Source organism: Seriola dumerili, unplaced genomic scaffold, assembly GCF_002260705.1.
Source record: "Seriola dumerili isolate Sdu_G_001 unplaced genomic scaffold, Sdu_1.0 BDQW01000134.1, whole genome shotgun sequence".
Classification (NCBI taxonomy): Eukaryota; Metazoa; Chordata; class Actinopteri; order Carangiformes; family Carangidae; genus Seriola; species Seriola dumerili.
Window position 1 is genome coordinate 1,059,278 of NW_019174389.1, and position 27,687 is coordinate 1,086,964.

General features: G+C 40.9%; 1 protein-coding gene across 1 annotated transcript in view; it reads left to right on the forward strand.

The window, feature by feature from the left end:
* The window catches only part of LOC111224432 (FRAS1-related extracellular matrix protein 2-like), a 52,634-nt gene that overhangs the window by 17,172 nt on the left and 7,775 nt on the right, over positions 1 to 27,687 (forward strand). The window contains exons 3-16 of the mRNA XM_022748915.1: positions 8,245 to 8,391; positions 12,030 to 12,260; positions 13,888 to 14,013; positions 14,833 to 15,084; positions 23,244 to 23,393; positions 24,305 to 24,514; positions 24,630 to 24,827; positions 24,936 to 25,100; positions 25,339 to 25,521; positions 25,612 to 25,742; positions 25,878 to 26,033; positions 26,299 to 26,602; positions 26,827 to 26,958; positions 27,184 to 27,515. Of these exons, the coding sequence (XP_022604636.1) occupies positions 8,245 to 8,391; positions 12,030 to 12,260; positions 13,888 to 14,013; positions 14,833 to 15,084; positions 23,244 to 23,393; positions 24,305 to 24,514; positions 24,630 to 24,827; positions 24,936 to 25,100; positions 25,339 to 25,521; positions 25,612 to 25,742; positions 25,878 to 26,033; positions 26,299 to 26,602; positions 26,827 to 26,958; positions 27,184 to 27,515 (2,717 nt within the window). The remainder of the gene's footprint in view (positions 1 to 8,244; positions 8,392 to 12,029; positions 12,261 to 13,887; positions 14,014 to 14,832; positions 15,085 to 23,243; positions 23,394 to 24,304; positions 24,515 to 24,629; positions 24,828 to 24,935; positions 25,101 to 25,338; positions 25,522 to 25,611; positions 25,743 to 25,877; positions 26,034 to 26,298; positions 26,603 to 26,826; positions 26,959 to 27,183; positions 27,516 to 27,687) is intronic.

Genomic DNA, 27,687 nt, shown 5'->3' on the forward strand with positions numbered 1-27,687 from the left:
TTTCAGCCCCTGGGATGGAGATAGATCTTTGTCTCCATGAGCTCATCTCTTAAGTCAGGAAGTGTCTGACAGGACATGAATTTTTTTTTGTTTGTTTTCCAAGATAAGCTCAAAGGTAGTGTAGCATGCTATTCTCTTACAGCTGAGTTGTAAATATATTTTGCAGGTTCCCCCGTATGCATCTTACTTATCTTTTCCAGTGGTTTATAGAAGGCTGGCAAAGCTACTTCAGTAACTGTGGCCTAGAGGCTGCCAGGGTGTTTATACTGTACATAACTGACTGGTAATGAGTGAGAAACTCTTGATTTTAAATCCACAATGACCTTTAAATGCGAATGCCGAAGAAAGCCCTGCAGCTGCTAATTCAGCCTTTTGTTGTTGTTTCCCCTGCTATTGAGAGTTCAGGCTTTTGCTCTCTAAACCGTGTGGCTGACTGTTAATTAACACACTCGAGGCTGCATCCTCTTTGACAGACAGGAATGCCATTCAAGGGCAATCAAGGAATACTTTGTCTGACCTCACCTACACAATCGAACCACGCAAAGCCCCTCAGCAACCACTTTTATACCTCTTTTGGATGGGTTCCAAAAATCAAGGTTGGTTAATAGATTTATTTACTTGCCCGTACAGAGATATAGTATACAATACTTATCATCCTTCTGAGCAAGGTCAGGCAACAAAACATCTCTTGCAGACTGAATGTTAGTGGAATTATAATGTAAATTATTCAGATGCATCATGTGTATTTAATAGTGAGTTGAAGATTTATTTTAAGACCCTCCAAATGGACTTTACATAAATCATGATCTTGTTAATACTTGTAGTTTAGCCAAAATGAAGGAAATACTGTAGAATAACTTGTGCTCACCCAACTCTGAATAGTCTGTTTTCCAGCCCTAATAATGTAGCCATGATCAGGGATAAGTGCTGACCTTGGGTGCTTGGCAGGAGACCCTGTTCCCCTGGTTGGAAATCCGCAACCTGCGACAGAGCAGATCTTCTGCAGTGTTGTGCATCCAGACTTGGCTGCTTGCTAATCCTTAAGGTGTTTGGAAAGAGTCTGTTTCAACTAATAATTCCAGGCGAGGCTAATAGGATTATACTTAAAAACCCAGTTTGCATGTATGTGATGCCAGTAATTTCTAGACTTCAGAGAAAAATATTGACCCTATTAAATCGCCAAAGACCCACTGTATTGAGTTGTTTTTCTGCCTGTCATTTGGAATTTCTTTGACATATACATGTAGATTCATATTTTTTGATGAAAATAGTTTTGAATGTTCCTCAACAACTTTAGAAAAAAAAAATGTAATCTCTCCAGCCAAAGGACTCCAATGTGTTTTTGGTGTGTGTTTTCTGCAGCAGATGACAAATGACATCATTTGTGGCAGTGTGTGAGGACACTGGGGCGTGAAGCAGACTCCCAGGACAGGAGTGACCTTTCACAACAATCACATTGTACAGTATTTCCTCTGCCACATTTCTGTCCTGGGCCACAAATAAAGGAGCCCCCTCTGAAATAAGAGCTGTGGGAATTCCTCACGGCTTTTCCACACAGGCGAGGGGCTCCTACTTTGTGACCCTGGAAGAAAGTCACAGAGTGGTTTCCGCAACAACCTTGTGCTGCAATTTGGAATAAAAAACTGTGTGCGGACAGGATGAAGGTTTTTGCTTTGCTTAAAAGGTTTTTTTCTATCAGTCATAATTTCAAGGACATTTGTAAGAACGCTGAAGCACATTTTCTGATTCACAGAAGGCACATATAAATCAGGAACTATAAAGTTTAGTGCTTTACCATTTCTGTGGATGTTGATTAATAGTGCAGCATTTTCAGAAATATGACTTATTCAGTTTCTTAGTTAATCCAACCATCGAGGATGTGTGTTGACTCTGAGCAGTTATAGCAATAGAAGGTCAATCATAAAAGTGTCAGTTTTTGCCTGCTGAACAAAGGGAAGAATGTAATAAACTGATATCAGCAAAAAAGCCTAAAAAGAATGTATTCTAATTCGTCATTAAAAGTTAATTATGTTCCCACATAAACAGGTGATAAACAGGTGTAATAAGTAAATTTCTGTAGATTATTTGCATCTTATTTCTAAATACCTTCTACAGAGCTTTAGTAAATTTATTCATGACATGGTCATTGAAAATTTTGGACAAAAGTACTTCCAGCCATTGTATTCCAAATATGGAAAGAGCACCGAGAGTTAAATCACCTCTATAGTCGGGGTTCAGATGTTAATCTCAAAGAACTTTACCTGCTGAGAGCAAAGCCTTTCTTGCTTTAAGCCTTGCATGGCTCTCTGGCCCAGCACTTTTGTCCAGAGGCGCCTTTGGCCTTTCTTTCAGGCCCCTCAAATATCGCCTCAGAGTGACCACTGTGTCAGAGTGGACACAGAGGCAACAGCAGCCAGAATGGACCCTGCGGAGTGGCCAAATTTACAGCAGAGCAGTTCCCTGAAAGGCTGTGCCGATAGAAAAGGGTTTAGGGCCTGTGAAATCTTAACAGTCCTAAATCTTTCAAGCCATGGCCAACTCCCCACTCGTTACTGCTGATACAAGGCTTAGGGTGATTAGACCATATCGCTCTCTCTCGCTCTCTGCTCTGCTATGTGCTTTCTTTCCTTCAACAGGATTATCATATCCCTTTTCCCTTAATTGGAGAGGTGAAAAGTATGCTGGTATGGTCTGGTACATTATGAAACTCAAAGACAACTCATTTTATAGCACTGATATAAGTTGTGATGATAGAAGATGTTTACTCTTCACCACAGAAATGAATCCTCATCATTTCCTTAGACCAGAATTAAATATTGATTTTCCTCTAACTTAAGTCAGCTATCTGTCTTGCATTTCTTATTAGTTAAGTTAAAATTTTGGTATCTCGCAATCCTGCTACCATAGCACAAGTTAAAACTGACAAAAGACTAAAAAGTATAACGGCCCACTAACACCTCCTCGATGCTGCCAAGTTCAACATACACTTTTTACTCTTAAAGCCTTATGAGTTGTGGGGCTTTAAGTGTAAAGTTAGCCCTGAGGTTGCCGTGAGAGGAAATCTCATAGCATGTCTTGAACCGTATTGGTCCATCCTCTGAGGACGCTGAATAGCCACAACAGATTTCATGGAAATTTGACTATTACTTTTTTGTCATGGGTCAAAAGTTAGTCAAGGAAAAATGTTAACACAGACGAAAGGCCACGGGCTTACCCCAAATCATGGGAGTCATCTTCTGGGGACCATGAGTTTAAAACCATCTCTATTAATCCAAAACTTTATGGCAGCTTGGTGCGACATGTTGCTCAAGATCAAAATGTTGGATAGACAGACCAATGGACTGACTAAACCTTATCACCATCCTTTGACCCTTCTGCTCAGGTCTAAGAACCAAACAGAGTTGTTTGATAAAGAATCGGGGTCTTTGAAGAATTGTGTAATTATTATGATTGCATTGGCTTAAACAAGGTGCTTGAATCTGCTTCATAAGACTTTGTGGCTCCCAGTGCAGGTGCAAAAACTCCCTATCCAGCATTTTGTTATAGCCTACACGTGATTAAATATTTGTATGGCTGTAAACAAATTAAGTATGGGGGAAATGAAATGCTCTCTTATGCAAGTGTAAATAAGCAGTTCCATTCTGAGGCAGGGTTTCCATTCAAAAATGGTTTTCCTGCAAAAGGCAAATTTTACAGTTTGTGGTATAATTTAGTATCAAACATGTCATATTTTGGTATTTCTCCAACATTAAAATCGTCCCTATTTAAAAAAATAAAAATAAAAAAAAATAAAACAGTAAAGTTAAATGTTTATCGAAAGCTTGAACTGACTGACTTGATAAGCTCAAGCTGTCTATACATATGTTAAAGTACACTATTAGTCCTAAAAGTGCTAGGTCTCCCTGCAGCCATGCAGACGTATGCTTCTGTTAGAAAGACACTGAACTTCACCAGTGTTCAGATTCAATGCCGTTATTATTAAATGAAAGCATGGTAGAATGTGAAGCTCCTGTGGCTCTGTCTTCCACTGCGGTCTGTTCTGTCTGTTCACGCTAAACTAAAATCTCAGGATTGTGAGTACTTTACTTGTCCTGTGCACAACTGTTCATCTATCTCTATATTATGTTGCGTGACACTTTAATACAGTAGATTACAGTTTGGAGGCTGTTGGCACACACAAAGTCCATTTGCAGTATATGATCATTAAGTATTTTTAGATGTATTGTGTCCATTGAACAGGATTCACAGGCTTGTCCCAATTTATCCTGTCTAATCAGTGCGGTGCTGGCTCTGTGGGCAAAGGACCGCCTCTCTGTCTGCCTCGCTGAGTGAACAGACGAGGGTCCATGGGGCATCGTGGCCCCACGATGCTTGACGGTGACCAAATAAGGGCTGTCTGCAACATGTATGCAGGGAGGAGACGGGGGCACTAAGTTGGCACAGTCCAGCCTCTCACATTTTTTGGCCTCTCTCAAAAGGTTTCTGTCCCTCATCACACATCCAGTATGTGAAAGGACAGAACTTGTGTTTGTGCAGCTACATGAACTCTACAAGGGCTTTTGTGAAAAGGTTCATGTACAGGGCTGGTTATGGTTAAGTGGTTGAAACTGCAGAGGCTGACACTTTGTTGACACTATTATTTAGAGGGACTTATACCATGAGCGCTTAAAAAATTTCTAGGAACCAACAAAAAGGGTGCAGACAGGCAGTCAGTTAATTCAGTGAATGAATTCTGATGACTAGGATAGGATATGATATTATGTAGAAATACATATAAATGTTTTAAATATATGTGTATATATATATATATATATATAAATATGAAGTTCATATACCTGTTATACGTGGCTTACGTGATGCTTTCACTGCATATGATGTATCTTACTGCACTGAACTGCGCAGAAGTGCAAAGACCCGCACACGAGAGATACCAATATAGTTCACTAAATTCTGTCTCAGTGCTGTGAGTGCTGGTTAAAGATTAACTCTGGTGTTTTCCTTTGGGCCTCTTTGAAGTGGACTTACTCCAACCCCTGCTTATCTTAATTAGAAAGAAATCTGGAGGAGTGAAGTGGTCCTCTGGAAACGAGCACCTCCACTCCCCAGTTCCCTGAACGCCACACTGCAGCTTTACTAGGACTTTAAGGCCTCCTAAACTCAATATTTGCTCAAGTCATGGAGGAATTGTATGTCATGTAGGTAGTATAAACTGTGAACATAAATGATTTTTTCTGAGGTTTGAAAGCGCCACTTTGGGATGTATCCTTGTCAGACCGTGCTGGATATGAAAAATGAATAATTGATGGAGCCACTCTGTGTTTGTTAATACTGTTGAAGGAAACAGTGTTAAACATGATTCATCTTGGAAAGCATGGCAGCCTCTTTTGAGAATTAGCTTGATGTGTCGACTGTTTCTTCAGTGTCATGTAAATAATTTTGCTAAACATGTCACCATTTAATGGTGTCATTGAAATGTATGAGGTACTTGGGATAACTTCTAACAATAAACAATCCTGGAATTGAGTGTTTGATTATAGAGAGATGATGCATGTAATCTATTTTGTTCATTTTCTAGAATTATGCTTGACAACAAAAGTATCAGCTGTACAATAACCATTACAAAGCAAGCGCCAACGTGTGAAGTCAGATAAATTGCCAAGACCTTCTCTATTTCCTTTATGTCAGTGGAGGACGGGTTCCTTCACGACTCAGAGATCACACATGCAGTGTTTACCGGTGGCGTGCGTGCCATGCTGCTGGCTTTAATCCAGATAGAGGAGGGAGGTCCTGTCATACACAGGTCGCCTGTCTCCTGAAGACTGATGTGGAACACACAGGAAGCAAAATCCTACCCTGTGGTAGACCTCAAGAATGAATGGCTTATTACATTTATCACTTGAGACGTTTTCATGAAAAAAAAGAAAGATATAATACAGTAGTGAGTCGACTTTTACATGTGCAATATTTGCTGCTTTGAACACACTGTATTGTGCCAAAAATGGTTTACCCTAGAAAATGTGTTCTCTCTGCGCACATCATATTAGGTTTTAGATTGTTTTTCTTATCACTAGCTTTCCAATCAACCATAACAGTCATGTTTGTTTGTGATTTCACTACATGAAACTTAATGCCACATTAACAACTTTTCCTGCTGTACCTGTGATTTATTCAGTGCATGCGCCTCATGATAATTTTCACGCTGTAACTGATGCAAAGTTTGGCATAGCACTGCAAAATACTTCACACATGCAGCACTAAACATTGCCGTCAGTAGTAGCAGCTTAGTTGGAGTGATTAGAAGAACTGGGTTGTGCAAAGTGACGTGATGGCTGAGCAGACAAAGAAATGATCACCACTGACAGAAACATTTGAGAAAGATGCTGTCTCACTTCCAGATAGACTTTTAGATCAATATTAGATATCCAAGCTTCACCCATTAAAAACATAATTTAATAGAGTGCAACTTTTGCCAAAGGAAATATTCGGCCCAATTTATCTCATAGTATGAAATGTGAAGGAAACAATTCTTTGAGTTATAATAAGGTCAGGGACTCATTAACATCGTTGTACACAAGTGTATTGAAATGGTGCCTCTGAAGTAAAATAACAATGCCTATTTTCAAACACAGAAAGAAACTCTGTGTTCCTGAGAATTTCATGAAATGTATACGACTAAAAGATTCAAACATTTTGTAAATTTTGCAGAGGACAGGAAAAAGAACAGTTTCTAGTCTTATTTCTACACAACCTTCACACTTTCTGCAGATCTTTGTTCCAATTATATCTCGGTGTTGACATCTCTAAGTCTGTGTGAAGTTTGCTCTGAACTGAATCAGTAAGTTCAAGCATCTGTCTTCTGTATTCTTCTTCTTACCAGCATTTTTTGATTAATCCCTTTAGTGTGGGTAACCAGAACCGCAAAGATAGATTAGAGAAAGGTATCTTTCTTTAACATCTCACCACATTCTCAGTCTACACAACTTCAAGTCCTCCATCTGTTTGAAAACTTCAAAGTATCTCTGTGCGTTAATTAGCAACGAATTAATTTAATTCAACTGAATGATTCTAATGAGTTGTTAGTTTTGCATGGGGCGAAGGGAAAAGGAGCACTTTGTGCTCCGCGATGTCCTTGTGACTCAAACTGACTTTGTCCTTTCGTCCCAGTTGTGGCATGATATTGTCAAAAGGCATTGATTTACTCTGAGAGAAGAAATATGTCCACTGTTAGACCAAACAAAAATGCTCTGAACAGGTGCACCTCACGTGTGCACACACAGACAAAAAAACCTGTAAATGCATGCAACCTCACACATAATAAAACACCCAGGGTGAATGTGTAAAGGTCTCACTGTGCCCTTTGAGGAAGGAAATAGGCACAGTGGAGTGGTCGGCTGGACGTGACAGATTTACTGACCGTAACAATCGAGGTGGGGCAGAGTAGAGACTCTCACTTGTGCCTAACTCAAACAACAGCAGCACTCTGAAACCTCAGAACAATCCCCCTGCACCCTCCCGGCAATTTCACCATTATTCCACCACTTTCAGAACTGCCAGATGTTTAGTGGTTCAGTCATCTGGATCTCACCATCCTTATCCAGTAGCAGCAGGCAGCATCTCTCACTGTGCGGTCCGGTGGATGCATGCTGAGTTTTAGGAACCAGTGAATTATTATTTAGACTGCTAGTCAATGTTCAAGAAATTACAACATAAAAGGATGATGTGGTTTCTGTATAAGTTAGTGTGTGTACATCTTTGCAGTTTTTTTTTGTGTGCATCCATGTGTTTGATGCCTGCGTCTGTGGCTCTGCTTTGAGTCTTTATGGTCAAATGTTAGCAGCAATGCCCTCCAGGATTGTAGCCTTGGCCTTTGAATACAACTTCAAGAAGCAAGGATAAAATAAGCCAGTTCAGACAGGAAACAGACACCTTTTATCTTAACTAGAAATGAAGCAATTAGACGGCGCAAACGCTATTTTTTTTGCATATGTGCTGTGAACCCTCATACCTCCCACTGAGTGAAGTCAAGTCCTGAAGGTATCCAAGAAATCATTCTAATAAGGGGCATTGAAAATTCCTGTTCTACCACAGAAACAAATAACAATGTTGCGTTTCAAAACAATGTTTTGGATTGTTAAATCCTACTTAGGCTATATGACATTTCCTCTTTGTTTTCTTTTGTTGTATGATGAGTTCCAAGGGGACATTTGAAGTGTCTTAAACTTTATTCATTGTTTTTGTCTGCAGGAGGCAATCAACTGAAAAACCAGCAGTTCCGTCTGAACTGGGCTTGGATCTCTTTGGAGAAGGAACACTATGTGGTGGATGAAGAAGTCAAGTTCTTAGAGGTGGTGCTGAAACGTCGGGGCTACCTGGGAGAAACTTCGTTCGTTAGTAAGCACACACAGCCTCTGATTTCAGCAAGTCACTTGTAATAATAATTCCATCCGAGGTGATCCATGATCCTTATTAAAAAATACTAGGAGAGCATGCAACATCTCAATTTATTCTCATGTTAAATAAAAGATATATAAAACTATTAAATAGATGGTACTTAAATAGATACTAATATAAAAAGGAAATAAGAAATAAAGCATTAACATGAGATACATGAGTCTGATTTTTTGACACTTTTAAGTAAGAACAGTAGATCAGAAAACACATTCAAATATGTTTGTGTTGTAATAAAAAAAAATGTATATTCCCTGATCCACACCATAAACTACTCTCTTGTTGCTTTGCTCTCAGACTAACTTACCACCAAACTCCACTGAATCTCCTGATTGCTTTCAGTTATCCTGATAGCTAACATTCAGACTGATAAAGAAACGAACAAAGAAGATCAAAAACATACACCACTTGTTTGAAGGTATTGTTTGGGATTTTCTCCTGTCATTTTTAACTTTGTGAAAACCTACTGTCTGTTCACTGAAAACTTAGTGCCAGAGGGCAAAATAGCATAGTCCCCACAGCACACAGACACAACTGCATACGCCACACACTTTGATATATTTTAGGGCAATTCTAAGGCTGGCCCAGACACCCTTTAGAGTGACACAGGTCATGGCCTTTGACCTCTCTCTTCTGGCCACTATTTACATTCCAATCACACAATAGCACAGGACAATCCCTCAGGGGCTGCATGTGCACATGAGAAAGGTCACCCGAAGTTGGCGGCCATGGAAAGACGCCGCTCCAAATGTTAGTCAAGGCAATTTACTGACTGGAACTAAATGAACAATACCTGTTAATACTGTCAAAAAAAAAGAAAAACTAGCCGCTATAAGCGTTTATGAGTGGAAGGAATTCTTACCACTGGCACAAAAAGCCTTTTTTAGTGCTGCCATTTATTCTGTCTACATAGACGAGGTATGATTAAAATGAACTAATGTTAAAGGTCAAATCCCATAGAATAATTTACTGTACCGTGTTCTATATCTTTGTATGCCCCAGGGCCTTGGACTAATTAAACATCTCTGTGGTGATATGCAAATTTTGCTGACCTTTCTAGCGCCTTACACTGCACAGTATATCTACTCAGTGAAATAAAAAGATATAAATATCTTAAGGCAGATCATCATGTACTGATCAACATGTATGTGCAGGCAGATATAGCTGATGAAAATAAAATTCACAGCAAGGAGTAAATAACTGTGAAAAGAAGTTATGTTATGTTGTTGTTTATGTTGATTAGGTGCGATAACAAAAGAAAGAGAAAATGAAAAATCAGCTGAAATGCCTGTGTGATGACCCCACAGTGATCTCTGCGCAAATATTAATCAACAAAACAGTGTATCTAATAATTGTCCTCTCTTCTGATTTTCTGGCACATCACTACTATTTTATTAATGGCTGCATTATAAATTAAAGGAGTGCTACTTTGAACTTGCACTCCATGCTCAGTGCCATGAGAAAATATGCCTTGCATTCTATAATGTCCAAAATGACTGTTGTTTGCTTTCAAGTCCAAACCATAGGCTTTCACAGAGCAATTTTCTTATGATTGAGGCAGCATGAAGGGGGATGATAGTGGATGAGGGAGGATGATGAACCTCTCCGTGCTGGTGATGGAAAGCACACAAAGGAAGGTGCAAATTTAGAGTCTTTTTCAAGTCAGAACCATTTTGTTTTGCCAGTGCCCTCAAAGTAGCAATAGCAATAAAGTTTCTCTTTCTAAATGCATTCTCATTACAGTAAGTGAGCACATGTTTACATCCTCAGGCAGTAATTCTTTGATCATAGACCACTCTGTTCTGTTTTAGCCTTGGAGATATTTCTTTTTTTTTATTAATTTCCAGCCAAGAAAAACATTTACAGACATGACTAAAAGACTGAGCACAAGCCCTTTTGGGTGTGTGATTACATTAATGCCTATTTGTAATTTGCCTGTCTAACGTGTTTCTGCCATGTTTAGGGTGTAACACGAGTATATTTAAATCTCCAGAAAGCAACACAGATACATGGAGGCTTAAAATATTAACTGTGGTTTTAGTTAGAAACAAGTCATTCAAGACAGAGTTATTTTGAAGAGATTTTTTGAACATACATGCTTCAAAAACATCTCTGCGGCATTCCCCTTGCAGGTACACATCTACCGACTGATATGTTGTCTCTGTAAAGTGGCATCCTTCGTGATAACGAAAGAAGGGGCATTCATTACTTTTTCAGAGTGATCATTTGGAGTTTCCCTCTTCCTCTGTTGCGGTGAGGATGGGAGAGCAAAAGAAGCAAAACGTTTTGATTAACCAGCATAAATAGGCCACCAGGGCAGCCTGACAATTCAAGCCGCCCATCTGCCTCAGTGTTGCGATGAGATAGCGACTGATCCCAGGCCAGTGCCTTCTTATGAAGATTGGGCATATCGCTTCTTGCCCAGCCACGCCTGAGTGAACACTGATCTGAGGAGCCCACTGGTGGACTGTTGCTTCATTGGTCAATGTGCACAGTGCAGGTGGCACCAGTTTGGAGGCTACACCGGCCTCAGAAGCCTCAGAGTTACTGCTGTGATCAGGGCCATCCAACCCAAGCTTTGTGCAGGAGATAGAGTTAGAAGTAAATCCTACTCTCTCCTCTCCTAGCCACTCTTTGAAGACTGCTGATTTTTCAAGCTCCATTGAGCTTGACCATTTTATCTCAGCACATATGTGCAGGGGCCTTTTCCTTCTGTCTGTACTTGCATATCAAAGACCACTTTTATTTTCATCAAAGAATAGAATGGTAATTTTCTTTAAAACCCAAACTCATGCATTTCTCAATCTGTGGTCTTTTGAAGATCTCACCGGTAGTTTTGATGTGATATTTCAGTTTTTCTCTTCTACTTTCGCTTTCAGTTGAACAAACAGCGAAAAAAAAATTTTCAAGTGTTTGTTACTCCAGTGCTTCTTTCATCCAATAATTTCTTGTTTTCTACATTTGTGGCAGCCTGCAGAATTGCCTCGGGGTGTGTAGCCATGTTCTTTCTGTTTACTGCTAGACCCCCGCTGCGTGTTGTGTGACCAGTTAGCAAAAACAATGGAGAGGCTGTGTGACATTTCACCGGCTTCAGTGCTCCTTCTCAACAGGAATCCTGCCAGGGTCACAGCTATAGCGACTGTAAGCCCCATCAAACAGCTCACATGCTGAAGGTCAGACAACGAGAGCCACCCTCCAACCACTTCTGCTGAGACCAGGCTGACATGAGGGATAATTGGCTTTATTCTCACCATGGCCATTTCAGACACTGGGGGTGGGAAACTAAATCCCAAGATGGGCAGATATTGCCGGGTTAGACCAACTAGAGCATGACATGTTCTTGGTTTTACAGGAGACAAAAAACAATAGTTTAATTGTATATTTTTTATTGGCAACTATGAACATTCTTAGTTACAGAGCTTAACATATCAAAGAAATTAGTTTTTGTTAAGGATAGATATGAATATGAATATTAGAGGTTGACAAAGGTGATACATTCCTCTGATATGCCTCATGTATTTGGTTTAGCAGATGTGACTTGACAGTGATTATTACCAATTTTTGTCCATGTCCTTCCAAAGGTATTGGAACAAAGGATGGCACTGCAGAAAAGGACAAAGATTTCCGGGGCAGATCTCAAAAACAGGTGCAGTTCAACCCTGGCCAGACCACAGCCACCTGGAAGGTCCGGATCACGTCAGATAATGAATACGAAGTGTCAGAGACCTTTCAGATTGTTCTGTCTGAGCCGGTGATGGCAGCCCTTGAATTCCCAGAGGCCGCTACAGTAGAGATCCTGGACCCTGATGACGGTCAGTAATGATTTCACTTTAAGGGATTTAGCATTAATTCAAATGTTTAAAGGTAATTACATTGCTGAGAATAAGGATAGTGCAAAGAATAGAAATATAGTTTCCTTTTGAAAAACCCTAAGCAAATACTGGCACTGTACCTTGCTTAACAATGCAACAAACTCAGGTCTTACAAGTAGAGCTACAATAGAGTTTGACAGCAGAACATTTTTCAGCTGTGTGGCATATTGCTTCAGTGTTTGATGTCACGACCAACCCATCATTTTGCACAGATGTTCAACAATCATGCAGAAAGAAATCCATTGTAAAAGAGACAATGATGTGAATTTCATTTTGAAAGAGGAGCTCTGCCTCAATAAGCGGCGCACCCACGACAAACTAGGTGGAGACTGTGATTGCCAACATGTGCGCAGTACAAGCCTTTTTTCTCTGTGGGTTAGAACATGAAAAATAGATCAAGAAGAGAAAGAGGGCAATGCATTTTTAGGGAAAGTAGCTAAACTAAAATGGCATATAGTGTGTTAAAGCAGAGATCTCAGTTTAGGTTGAGGAATCCTTCAACCTTCATCTCGGCTGTATTCATTTGCAGGATTGATAGGGGAAATGTTTCTGTCCATCTGCCTGAGGGCATCAGAGCACACATTGTTTTAAATACATCATTAATTCACAAGAAGACTGAAAGCTGAGGGGAACTAACAACATGTTGCACCCAACATGATTATGAACATTGCTAAATAATGAGTGAAGAGCAAAGAGTTTTTATGGGCAGAATTTTCTTTCCACGGGAGTATATAAACAAGGTCAAAGGGAGATATGGAGATGACAACCATGTGCTGACCTCCCTTGCATGTGAAATGATCATGATGTAAATATGGAAGAAGCACTGCTCGAACAGATGAACGCTGTTTCTGAAAACAGCTTGAGTGTGATCGAGCTGAAATGGAGACTTGTTTGATATAAATATGGATAAAGCTTCTTTTCATCCCACAGGAGAGCTGCCAGTAAAACCACTGAGCAAAAAAAGAAAAGATAAATGGTTTGAAGTGTCTCTGCTTGCAAACAGAATGAACACAGCTTTTTATTCTAGCAATTTATGCTAAATGAAATTAAGTGTGTGAGACACATTTTTGAACACATTTTTTTTTTTTTTTGTTATCTTTCTAAATGATTCCTGACTATTTTCCTAAACAGCATTATCTTACAGATGGTATTTTCCACATCCATCTGTATAACTTAATGGGTCAATAACCAGCAGCGTCTCTCTGGGTCATACGCTGTAAGCCGACTCCATATTTGCTGCAGATAAATAAACAGGAGATGATGGGTTTTGATAAAACATGATGGAAGCACCAACAGCAGAGCTGTAATGACAGCTATCATTTGTTTCAGTGCGCAAGCTGTAAACCCGTGTATTAAAGCTTTATGATGTAAATAGTGTCACATATGATTTGATATATTCACCTCATGTTCCGTTTATCACATTCAATTTGCCGATCATACATGAGCAGTTTCCTCGTTCCAAAAGTCAGATAAGACTTAACAATAAGGTATTCATCTCAAATAATATTAACGCACTGTATCACAGAAATGATCTAATGTGTTGATGTCTGGTTTTTCTTGCGTACAGAATCAACAGTGTTCATACCTTCAGCTGTGTACAACATAGAGGAGGACATTGGTGAGCTGCTTATCCCTGTACGCAGAAGGGGGGATGTCAGTCAGGAGCTCATGGTCATCTGCTACACCCAGCAAGGTACCACAAAACAAAATGTCAACAAGCAATTTCAGTGGTAAACTCTGTGTATTTTCAAGAATCAAAATAATGATTAAAGTGACAATAACCATGTTTCTTGAGGGAATGATGTGTTTGGTAGTGTTGCCCTCCTTTCCCTGGACCTGGACCCCAGTGCTTATCACTCATCCTGCCACCATGCGTTAGAGAAGCATATGGCTAATGTAAAGAAAAAAAAAAATTGTGAAAAAACAACTGAAGCACAACTAATGGTTTTTGCACTGGATTGCACCGCTCAGTGTTTGAAAGTGTTACATTCTTGCACATCAAAAGTAGGTGCGAGGCGACAGTTAATCATTGCATCAGAGGAAAGAGAAGCCATAAGCTGGTCGTGCCTTTCATCACTGATTTGATGGCAGCTGTTAGATTTTCTCAAGATGTAACCTTTAAAAATGGAAGAGGAAGTGCAAAGAAAATGACCTGATGAAGATACATGTTGGATTAAATGTTTCTGTAAATGGTAAAATGCAGTGGAGAGTGAAGGTTACTCTTCTCTGTTAAAGCAGGCTTGCTTGTAATTGGAGAAAGACCTTAGGTTGTTCTTCTGATGTGTTTGACATTAAACAAAAGTAAGTAGGTTGAGTGGGTTAAGATAATTATTTCCCGGTCTATCATCCTAAGGTAGGACGTCAGTGATGAATATAAACATTTTTCATGATAAGAAATAAAGGAAATCGTATTTATATATATTGATTTTTACGTGAAGAAAAGCACACTGTGTTGTGGCAGAGTCTGGATCATTAACTCTGCTTTCTGTAATTCTGTTTTCTGCGCACTCAGTCTCGGCCACAGGCACCGTCCCCACCACAGTGCTGTCCTACTCTGATTACATCTCCAGGCCTGAGGACCATCACAGCATCCTGCGTTTTGACAAAGGAGAGGTGGAGAAATCCTGCCGGGTTGTGATCATTGATGACTCCCTGTATGAAGATGAGGAAAGCTTCAATGTCACCCTCAGTATGCCCATGGGGGGCCGACTGGGCTCAGAGTTTCCCACAGCCAGGATCACAATCATTCCTGATACAGATGACGGTAAGATGACATTTCAGCGATCTTAAGTGTGAAATAGAATACAATACAAATAGTGTCAAATAGTCTGTGCAGGTACAAGAATTTAAAGGGCTTTGATTATTAAATCGCTGTGTGGCATTTCGAGACAACAAGGTTTTTGTGCTTTTTCCTTTCATTTTTAAAGATTTTTCAATTCTGATTAAGGCCTAAAGAAAAGGTGGCGAGAATTTATTTCTTGGCTAGAAAGGCTTTTATCTGATTTAGTTTGAGGTGTTCCAGTATTTGTGCAATCTTTTTTTTTAATATGTTTAATGGATAAGCACTTCAACAGTAGCTGAAAATTTGTTTTGAAAAAGTTTTGTAAAGACAGTATTTTTAGCTGCATGAATTCATGCAGAGAGAGACACTGAAGCAGGTATAGTCAGGTGGGCAGACAGACAGCAAACATGTTGGTGTGCATGTGAAACGTGTGTTTGAATTTTTTTTCTGTGTGTGTTTGCGCTTGTCTGGCGATGTCTCGGGGAGAAAGCGTTTGAGTGTGTGAGCCTCCTGCCTTCCTGGAGGCAAAGCCTTTATCTCATATCTGCAGGCTCAGACTGGAGGGCTGATAGTCTCCCATATCTCCCCGACGCCTCTTTGTTCCCCAACACCTGACGGCCATTCCTCAGTTCCCTATCACTCTGACTATCTCCGGAAGCACTGCTGTGAAGTCGAGACTCTGTGATCGCAGGCAGGCAACGCTGGACCTGAAAAACCTGATGTGATTGTGGAACTGTCTTTTTTTTTTCCTTGAATCACAACACATTTGAAGTTAGATAGCGTTCCGTTATTCTATTTGCTTGGTTTAAATTGTTTGAAAATCATGATCATTTTTTGCTCACAATTGAAGTAAGCTGGCTTCATTGAGATTTACTTGAATCTTATCCAAATGTTCAAATTAGACCCTTTTATATATACTTTGGAAAACATCAGAATTTAATAAAACAAAAATGTCATGATCTGACTGTAGTGCTAAACCAGCTAGCTAATGACAGCCTGACCGGAAATGAAAAGTTGTGTTGTTTTTCATCCGTGATGACAGTCCTGCTGTTGGTACCTTTTCCCTCAGCATGACAACTTCTAGTAATTTTTCTGAACATGGCCAAAATTGGTCCTAAGGATGTGAAGCGTCTGTCCACAAACGTGTGGTAAAGAGGTCAGCAGCAGTTTTCAAACTGTATAACAGGTTATTTTCCCCTTCTATTCCCATGGGACTCGAAGCAGACACACTTCAAGTGGATTTGTTTGACCTCCTCGAGGAAGGACGAGGTTACGTGGTTGGAATGTTTTCGTACTGTAGCAGCGTCCGGTGTAACCTGAGAGTGAGCACAGGGGCCTTTTCACCTCCGCTACTCCTGGGTATTTACTCCAGACTGCCCAGACAGCTGCTGAGACACACACGTTTTTAATAGGATGTTTAACAGTCTTACAGGCCTTGCAGCCTGCTTCACAAGAAGTGTTTTACCACTGCAGTTATTACATTTCCAAACAGTGTCGCATTCTTGGATGGATGGCTCTGACTCTAAGAGTGCAAGTCATGCATGTCTCTACAACTGCCACAGAGCTCATTGATTGGAGATTATTGATTAGTCTGTTTGAAAGACTGACTTGAGAGTCGGACTCAGTCACATACGGTTGTTTGTCATTTACGTTTAGAATGCAGGTTAAGGTTGCTCGAGAATCAAGGGGATCGATAAATAAAGAACATACATATTAGGAAGTACTTCACAGGATAAGATAAGTCACGTTGAAGTTTGCTTTGGAAAAGTGGTCTCAGAGGTACAAAGGCAAAGGGTTAATGGTTTGAGGAACTACTCCATTAGTGGGGCACAGTTTCCTGCAACTGATAAATAGCATGTTCATGTTCATCCATTACTTTATTTTCATAGAGTTGAGGAAGGCAAACTCTATTTTATGACTGCTGCGGCTTTATAGTCAGCCAGTGTGCGGTGTTTTTTATCTCAACTGTTATAAACAATGACTTGACTGAGTAATCCAATTTTTGTAGCTTGAAAAGTCAATTCATTATAAAATGCACTAAGAAATGTTTGTACTCCGCAGATTTAAGACCTCCTGGCAAGGCCTTGCCTACATTACATGTCCTTAGTGTATTATCACACAGAAACAGGAGAGAAGAAGACTCGTTGTGTTCATAGTATTAACTTGACTTAGAACCAGTGAGAACCAGTGTTAGCAGTCTGTGCTCAGGTTTGTTCCTGCTTTATCTGTGGCAATCAAAGTCTTCTTATGCATATCAGTTTTCAGACAGCCGCAAACTCACAAGGGTGCCCCTATACAGGATGATTATAAGGGCCAGAATAGAGCTGCCTTTTGTGGAAACATCCTTTCATTGCGTTTTATTTATTTATTAGATTTATTTATTAAGACGTTTCCCTGTGTGTCTTGGAGAGAAACTATGCCTGGAGCTGTTGTCTGACAAGCTGACTCCTTATTATAAAGACACGAGTACCTAACATCAGATTGATTCCCTGTACACACACATGCACACGCACACACAACACATGTAAAACTGACACAGCAAACCCTCCACAGTATAATTTGAATTAGGTGTTGGAGGTGTTTAGGTTGCCGGCATTCACTGAATAAATGGAATGTGATGAATGGGGAGAAATATCCCCCTGAAGGAGGTGATAATGAAATGGCTTGAGCACTGATGGTGAAATAAATGGTAAATAGCCGAGCTCTGAGGAAAGCACAGCAAAACCAATCTCCTGTCTGGAAGAGTAGAAAGGCAGCATTAGATTCATTCCCACTTTCAGTACACCTAACCTCGCTATGTATTAAATTTAAGTAAGTAACCCACATTCCTTTCCTAACTCCACTCCAGTATATATGGAAGGGAGGCAAATGGGGGCATCACATCCGTCTTTGTCAGCCCTCATAGGAATAGCTGTCCAGTGGGTCCTGTACATGGGAGGAAGGAGTGTGTGCCCGGCCAAGCACCTGTTAGTACCTGGTTCTTAAAAACACACACTACTGATATCAGCGAAAAAGTGCACGTCAGCAAGATATCTTCTTTCCAAGCCAGCAAACCAAACCAGGGTGGCACAATATAATGAAATTAGAAGCCACAGGGAACCGATGTATGCACTCTCTGCTCCGTGCAAACACTCAGTCCTGGCCACCTACGAAGGTACAGGCATGTGGAGGAAACCACACGAGTGCAGTAAGAGGTGGGGCTCGTATTGTCTGCCAAGGTTGTGATGTTAATCTGGCAAATTATGTGTTTAACTTTCCTGCACTAGTAACCAGATTTGAAGACCTGTGCAATGGAAGAGAAGGCATGTTTTCTTTCCAACCAAAACATTAATTTCACTGATTAGCATACTTTCACCCACAGATGGAGAGTAATTAAAATCAGCTTTGTTTGGATTGATAACTGCCAGACTTTTATTATTAATGTCTATGAATGAAATTTGGCAACTGAGAGCTCACAGAAAGTATAACCGAAACTCAAGAAAATCCCACCTGGTTTTTGGTCTCTACATTTTAGTCCACCGGACTTTCATTCAGAAAAAAATGATTGGGTGGATTCAATTTAGTACATTTACTGATATTTCCCCTAAGTATAAAAAGGTAATTGAGTATAAGAATTTTTTTCCCATTCATTTTGACTTTAAATGCATGTTTGAAGCCCCAGTCAGACAGACGTACACTGCACTGCTTTTTTTTGCTTGGCAACCATTTAGTCATGTATCCTTAGCCTAATCTATTTTGTGAAGTCTCACAGGTCTGTACATGTTATTTAAATGTATAGGCTACAGGTGGAGGGCTCTTGCTCTGGCTAAGCTAGACACAGGCAAATGGAGATGCAATCTTATGACTGCACTTCTGGACAAAATCTTCTACCAGTGCATATGTATTTTCCGAAATTTTTAAAGATAAACAATTTACAATTAAAATCGGTTGTAAATGTCAGTTTTTTGGCAAATTCAAATATGGAAAAATAAGTACAAAATAAGTGAAAAATAATTACATACATAGATGCAAAACTTTTGTAAATCCAATATCAGCAAAGCTGTTTTACAAACTAATCAATAACATTTGCAGCAATATTCTAATGTAAGCTGAGATATTGAAGGGATAGTCTTCTAATCTTTGACAGATGACAAATTTTTGGTTTACACCATGATATCACCTAACAACATGCAATTGCTACATTGTGAATGCAAGTGAAGAAACTAGTTCTTAACAACAACTGTGCTTCAAGCTTGACCAGAGCCTCCAACAAACACAATTGTCAGTCTACATGAGTGCGATGGTGGTTAGGGATCATTGTCTGCCTGCTGCACTTTCCATCCCTGCTGGTTGTTCAGGTTGTCTGCTCAGCAGGGGGAAGACATGGGAGGGATTGTCTGAACCCTTGCAAGGTATCCGTCTCCAAACACAACTCCGCAAACTTGTCTGTCAGACAAGCCTGAATTACCAGGAGGGCCCTGAAACCCTAAACCTCAGATTGATTGTCTGTCTGGTTTGTAGTAGTGAGATTAATTAGGAAATTTGTTTGAAAATATGCACCACTGCACCAAAGTATCAACTGACATGATACAGATGTATTCCATACACAATGCACAGGAATGAAGGTTCACCTAGTTATGCTATTAGAAGAGGCACACGGACGTGTAGACATCTTAAAAACAAAAACTATACAGCAATAGATTTAAAGTAGCACGAAAATAAGTAAGGGCACAATAGGACTGGCGAACAGAATCGAAATGACAGCAGGACATTGAAGGAAACAGAAAACAACAAGAGGAGGTCCAAATGGACAAGCTCAATAAAAAACAAAAGGGAGTGCGGTAATTAGCAGGAAACTGTGTGTGCAGGAGAGCAAAAGGTCATATCTGGTTGTTGTTTTATATTGCTAATAGAATGATCTAAACACACAGACTACTAGCCTTTCAAACTCTTTTTTCTATTTCCTTTTCATCACCACACACACACACACACACACACACACACACACACACACACACACACACACAGGCACACACACAAACAGACTCACACTGAAGCCTGGAACTATTTCACAAATAGACACACAATACCACGGAGCTGCTGCTGGAAAGGGCAATGAATTATGGTTACCTTTTTCTGCATAAAGGCATATCTTTTGGCAGTTTAGCATTAAATGACTGTAAAGTTTTCAAGCTGTCCAGGGATTTTACAGTAGCATGCATGAACAGCTGCTATCCTCAGAGTACCTGCTATTTTCCCAACAGCAGACCATCTGCACATAAACGGCCACATCCTTACAGTGTGTACTCTGGCTTTTGCCTGTGATGGATATGGAGAAACTTGTTCTCTCTTGCAGAGGTAATTGCTGTTTGATATTGACTCTGCATCCGGGAAAATGTTTTGGTGGTTGGGGCTGTAAGACATGAGAATGCTTGTACAGCAGGACATGACTCGTGCATTTACAGTCTTGTGTCAGTTGCCTGTAAATTTCGTTCTGGTTCTAAAGGTATGATTATGAGCTGTTTTAAAGATGGGCGGGTCCCGTGCATGTGCAGTATATCCTGGATGGGGATGAATCAAGGGGGAACCCACAAACCCTGTCATTATGTTTCACCTGGATTCCCATTCATTCTGATATAAACAGATGTCCAAAGCACTTAAGCACACAGGTGGTGACTTTAATCGACCAGTCTTAAGACACTCAATCCATGGCCTGCTTTGAAAATTCAAGCTTTTCTCACAGTTGTATATAGCTAAAGTTGTCGATGATTCTGTTTTGAATATGGAACTTTGCTTGTAGGCGTTTGCTGCTGGAGAGAAATTTGTCGAGCACACAGTGGGCAGAAGAGCATTTGCCAGGGCTCAATTGAATCTCACCATTCGAGAAGCCACTTAGCGCTGTGGGAATGTCATGCAAAGTTCAAGTGAAATCAAGCAGTCAGTAGGAGTGCAACCGTTCCCTTAGGGTTCCCTGTGTCTCTCCTTGTGCCTCCTTTTTATTTTATGTTCATACATATGCAGCAGTAAAGATATTTCCTTTGTTTGGCTTTTGCAATCAGGGCATATTGACCATCATAATGAATGTAAGTAAGGGGGTTTTATTTCTGGCTCATGTTTTGTATTTTTAATTTACCAGGAGACATTGGGGTTGTTTTTTAAAATCAATATTTTTGTTTTATCATTTCAAACAACCATCAAAACTTCAAGGATTTTACATTTTGAGCCCACAATTTACATTTGAAGAAACTAAAAAAGTAAGAGTGGCAAGTGTTATGACAATACTAATAAAAGTGATTTTTCTGAATAAATAAGGGTTTATACATTTTATATAGTTTTTATATAGTACATATTAATCCTGGATAATCTCCACTTACATTCAAGTAACCTTAGATGTGCTTTGTGGCATAGGAGGCTGCTGCTGCTGCTGGGCTGCTGGAGCACAAGAGCCAGTGGTTTACCTTTCAGTTAATGGGGCATAGCTCTTTGAAGCTCACTGTTTGTCTGCTGCACAAACCTTATCTGATTACTGGACTGGTACAACAGGGCCTGAGTTCCTGGCTGCCATCCTCAGGCTAGTAGATCTGATTACCCCTCCTGTTGGGACCCAGTGCAGGCAGCCAAAACCATCTTTGTTTGGTTTCTCTGTGGAGAGAAACCCTGGCAGCTGCAAGCCTCTTGATGCAGCACTCATTGTCCTAGGCTGTGCTCTCAGGACAGATTAAAGCATAAACATTTTCTGTCCTTTGCTTGCACTTGGGAGTAACACTATTATAACCACAGAGATGGCTGCTCTTAGAACCACAGATCAGGTTTTGCCTAAATTTCCCCTTTAGAACTTGTCTTATCTTGCTAATATAGAGCTGTTACTGACAAAGCAGACTGCATGAAAATATGCAATATCATCTGAGACTCAAATTACTTGGAAGATTAATTATATAGTGCAAAATAATAAACTGTTTTTTTTTTTTTGCTGATCAGTAATTGTGCCTGGGAGCACTGTTGACTGACAGTTAATTTCTTTTTTCCCCTGCTCTTATATTTTAATTTATTTAGATAACATAACACAGCTACAACAGTATGGATTTGTTTTTGTTCAGTATATTTATCGCTAAGTTCCACATACCCACTCTATTTTTTGCCTCGTACTGTGTGATGAGAAATAGCGAAGTACCGTTTTGTAGGTGCAGAGCGTGGATGGTGCAGAGTTCCATTGTCATGGAAACCACAACTTTGCCCATGGCCATCGACATTCAATTAATTTATTCATTATTTGGTCACAGTTGCAGATTTTTATTGCTCAGTAGTGACTTATTCCCATTAGTCATAACAATGAAATGTTTGATCTATTATGAGAAGGTGAGCATTTTTAAAGTAAAAATTGCTTCTTTGGATTGGTTTCAGCTTTCGGTTGCTCGTGTTATTTCTGTATTGCTGTAATGGACTATGACTGACTCCCTGCAGTTAAAGACCATAAATAGTCTTTTTGTGTTGAGAATTCTTGCATAGTTACAGTAGCTGACTGCACCTCCCCAAGAGAGCAGACACAGAGGTCCAAGTACCTTAGGAAGCAATTTCATAAGCGTCATGACATGTTGTACATTGTTGTACATTGAGGAAGCATGCTCTGAAAGGGTTAAATAGAATAACAGTGGGTGAGTTTGGCTGCAGTGGAATCTCAGCTCATAGAAACACTAATTGCAGTCAGGCAGGCCTGGGCTGGCACATTGAGCTCTACATCCCCCAGACCTCCTGTCAGGCCTCCTGTCTGACTCTCAGACCCATCACTATCACAAGTCAGCTCCAGCACCAGGCTCATCTAGAACAGAACCAGATCTGCCTTCAGGTTGCTTTTTGTCTTTTAATACTTGATGCAGATGTAAAAATCCCCCCAAAACATAATTCCAGGAAGTTAGAAAGTGTTGTTTAAAGGCTACAATTACAGTGTTTACTACCTGCTGGTGTTTCTATGGAGGCATTCCCTCAATTTCTCCTGTAATCAGAGGTAATTTTACAGAGTATGCTAGCTATTACAGATTCAACACGGCAATTACATCAGGCATTCAAGTATCCTGTTGTGAAACAGCTAAAAGATGATTATGGATTACATCCTCCTGTGTGTTTTTCCTCATCTTATTCACTCCTTCCACTGTTGTTCTTCCCAGCTCCCGTCTTCTACTTTGGCAACACAGACTATCATGTGGATGAGAGCGATGGCTTTGTGGAGGTGCAGGTGTGGAGGACGGGGACTGATCTTTCCAAAGGAGGAACTGTCACAGTGCGCTCCAGAAAGACAGAGCCTGTCTCAGCTGAGGGTATGTGTCCATGAAAGGTACCTTTCTCTGACAGCTTTATGTAGTTAGTGCTTAGAGAAGTGTAAACTGCAGAAAACAATAGACTTAAGTCGTCACCCTGTCACGCTTTGTTTTTTGAGCTCAACAGTCCAAGGAGATGTTACAGGATATTGTTGGGTGGACAGCCTGGGGAATGTAAACAATGTTTCAGGTTTGGAGGAAAGAAATCGTGGCTTTTCTGCTGGACCCTTGCCTTGTGGGCATTGGATATGCACAGTGTTATGAAGATAATGGTGGTTTGAGTGAGGACAGGCCTTTAGGAATGCATGCTTATTGTTCTGCATGTCAATGCTTTGCACTCTAAGACTGGTTGCTAACTCAAGCCTTCCCTAAAGCCCCTATTATCTCCTGCCCCCAGGCAGTCTTCTCCCTCTTGCACAGATTCATAACATCTATGCTTTGGCCTGCATTACAACCGTAAAAATAACTAGCATCTAATCATATACAGCATGGTAGAAATGCAAGGCCACACTTAACACCCATAACTGGGTCATAAGTACATGAGAAAAGCCTGTGGGCAAAGGTTGAGATCTCAATACCCAGTTTCTTCAAAGAAAGGCAAATGAATAACCTGTTTGCGCTCGGGGAGATATCCAGTTTCTTGCTGTGCGCTTTTAATCACGCAACAAATTCCAACAGTTCTTGGCTATTAACCATGAGACAGAAAGCATCATTTTGTCAGCACGCAGGGTATATCATTTCATCTTACTCACAGACCCACATTCACAGATGAATTATGATGTAATGTGAGAACTGCTGTAGAAATAAGATCAAGTACTGTAGTCCATTTGTGCTATGTCCACTGTTTCTCATGAGCTGATGTGTTCTCTGTTCATTGAAACACGGCTGACCTATATTGTCCTATTGAGCAGCTGGTGTAGATTATGTGGGGATCAGCCGCAATCTGGATTTTGCACCGGGGGTCACCATGCAGACTTTTCGCGTGACCGTCCTGGATGACCTGGGCCAGCCGGTGCTGGAGGGGCCAGAGAAGTTTGAACTGGTACTACGGATGCCCATGAACGGGATCCTCGGGGAGCCGAGCAAGGCTACTATCCTCATCAATGACTCTGTTTCTGACTGTGAGTAAAAATCTTGGTTGTAATCAAAATTTATTCAAGAGATTACACATAGTGACATATGATGTTTACACTATATTTCAGATGTTGATTTATGGGTTCAATTTTGTTGTTCTAGTGCCAAAGGTGCAGTTCCGTGATACTGTGTATGTGGGCAATGAGGACTCAGGGCAGATCGCAGCTACTGTGTACCGTAGTGGTGACATCAGCTACAGGTCCACAGTACGCTGTTACAGCAGGCAGGGGACAGCCCAGGTCATGATGGACTTCAATGAGAGGCCCAACACAGATGCCTCCATCATCACCTTCTTACCAGGTGGTGTTGCAAAACCTAACACACATCTCTTTGTATGGTTTGTGCTTTCTTTACTGGCTCTTGAAACAATCAATATCTTTACCCTGTACTGTTCTTTTTTTTTTTCAGGAGAGATTGAAAAGCCTTGTGTGCTGCTACTAGTTGATGACACAGAACATGAGGAAGAAGAAGAGCTCCGTCTTGTGTTGGGAAGCCCCAAGAGTGAATCTCCATTTGGAGCGTCTATTGGAGGGCAGAATGAAACGCTCATCAAGATAAAAGACGATGCAGACAGTAAGAACACTTTCTTTTCTTGTCATTCACTATTCCTTATAAAACTTCTATTTAAAGTCACCATGTGCAGAATTTTTTAGCAAAAATAAAAAATTTTAAGTTAGATCAGATTTACCACAGTGTCTTGTATGATATTACCACAGGGGCAACAAATTCAGAAAGCTGTAGACTCAGTGGATTTAATATGTGCTATGTTACAGTTACAGCATGATTAAAACAATACGCCATGCTTTCTCAGAGGCCATTATTAGATTTGGAGAGACCAAATTCAGTGTGAATGAGCCGAAGGAAAGTGGACAAGTGTCTGTGGTGAAGATCCCAGTGCTGCGTGTTGGAGACACCTCCAAGGTCTCTGTTGTCCGAGTTCACACCAAGGACGGATCTGCTACCTCTGGGGAGGACTATCATCCCATATCTGAGGGTAAATGGCACCGCCAGGCACTGTTATCAGGGCAGCAGTGATTTGAAATTTGATAGAAAAATAATTGTCAAATCTCCCCTATCTTGACAGAAATTGTTTTCAAAGAGGGCGACATGGAGCACTATGTGGAGGTGGAAATTTTGTACGACGGTGTCAGAGAAATGAGGGAGGCATTCACTGTCCACCTGAAGCCTGATGAGAACATGGTGGCAGAAACAAAGGTGAAAATTAAGCCAAATGAGTGTGTAATTTAACTGTCAAGTGTGTAACTACCTGGCTAATGATCACATTACAAAGGAGCAGCAACTTGTTCCCTGTTAACACCCTCTTAATTGCCCTTGCTTGTCAATCAACAGATGAGCAAAGCCATAATCTATATCGAGGAGACCAACAGCATGGCGGACGTCACCTTCCCCTCTGTGCCCAGAGTGGTGTCTCTGCTGCATTACGATGACATCGACAGGACCAGGGACTCTCTTCCTGTGGCTGGATACCCTGTCATTTGTGTCACTGTATGTCCAACTGATAGACCAATAAATACTAAGTGATAGACTTTTCAGTCATTGACTCTGGTAATGATTCACTTAGTGAAGCTTTTTGTCTCACAAGTGCAGTTCCAGAAAGGAAAATACTCTTTATGAGGTAGTGTTTAGCAGATGTACACACTTTGCTCAATTATCACCCACTTTGAGAATTCATCAGTAGTATCTTTTCACTGCTGCAGTGGTTTTTGGGTGCATTTCATTCATATGCATCATTTCTTTTCCCATTTTCCAGGCTTGTAACCCCAAGTACCCAGACTATGACAAAACAGGCTCCATCTGTGTCAGCGAGAATATCAACAACACCCTGACCCGTTACCGTTGGCTTGTTAGCGCCCCCACCGGCCGCGACGGTGTCACCAGTCCTATGAGGGAAGTTGACTTTGATACCTTCTTCACCTCCTCCAAGCTCACCACTTTGGACTCAGTCTACTTCCAGGCTGGTTCCAGGGTCCAGTGTGCCGCAAGGGCCGTGAACTCTAATGGGGATGAAGGTCTGGAACTCACTAGCCCCATAGTGTCCATCAGCATGGACGAGGGTGAGTGCAGCTCATTCTCTAGCTTCCAGTGTTTAGTCTCTCTCATGGAAATAGCTCAACATGATAAGCAGCTGCTGGCTGTGTTGAGTTCTCCCAACACAGTACTTGCTGTCCTTGCTCTGACAGAAAAACTGAAAGATAAAAGGACTTTCAGTGGAGGATTTTTAGGGAAACAAAACGTTTCATGTTTTTTTTTTCTTCTTCTTCTTTCGGCATGGTTGCAGGAATGTGCCAGCCTCGTGTTGTAGGCACAGTGGGGGCCGAACCCTTCTCTGCCAAGCTGCGGTACACTGGAGCGGAAGACATAGACCATCCCAACCTCATCAAACTAACTGTCACCATGCCTCACATTGATGGTAAGAACCACAGATTGTGTTTGGAATGATGTTTCATCAGTGAGAATGTCACTTAGAGGCAGGTTGTTGGTTTGATACTAGCTTGAGCTTGGGAAAACTTAAAGTTTGTGCTTCAATATGTCACCAATCAATTCTTTTAATAACAAGCTACAAAAGTTAGTTTGTTCTAACTTTAACATGCCTATGTTTCCACTTTATAGCTGCTTTGTATGCATCTTCCCTCAGGTATGTTGCCTGTAGTGTCCACCCGACCCCTATCTAACTTTGAGCTCACACTGAGCCCTGACGGTACGCGTGTTGGCCACCATCGCTGCTCTAATTTGTTGGACTACGCTGAGGTCAAGACTCGCCACGGCTTCCTTACCGAAGCTACCAAAAATCCGGAAGTAATCGGGGAGACCTCACCTTACCAGTACAGCACTTCCCTCAGGGGATCCAGTACACTACGATTCTACAGAAACCTCAACTTGGAGGCTTGTTTGTGGGAATTCACCAGCTACTATGACATGTCTGAGCTGCTCAGTGACTGTGGAGGCACCATCGGAACTGATGGACAGGTAAGCAACCCCACCTTCGTGCTTCAGCTCACCTCTGACCCCTTTTGTCGTCTCTAGACATGAGGTGGAAGGAGCCAGTTCAATAAAGACGTGGAACCCCTCGAGGACAGGAATGTGGACTCAGTAGCTCTTTGTCTTGTTCATTTTCATTCCAAAATCCACCTGGGTTTTC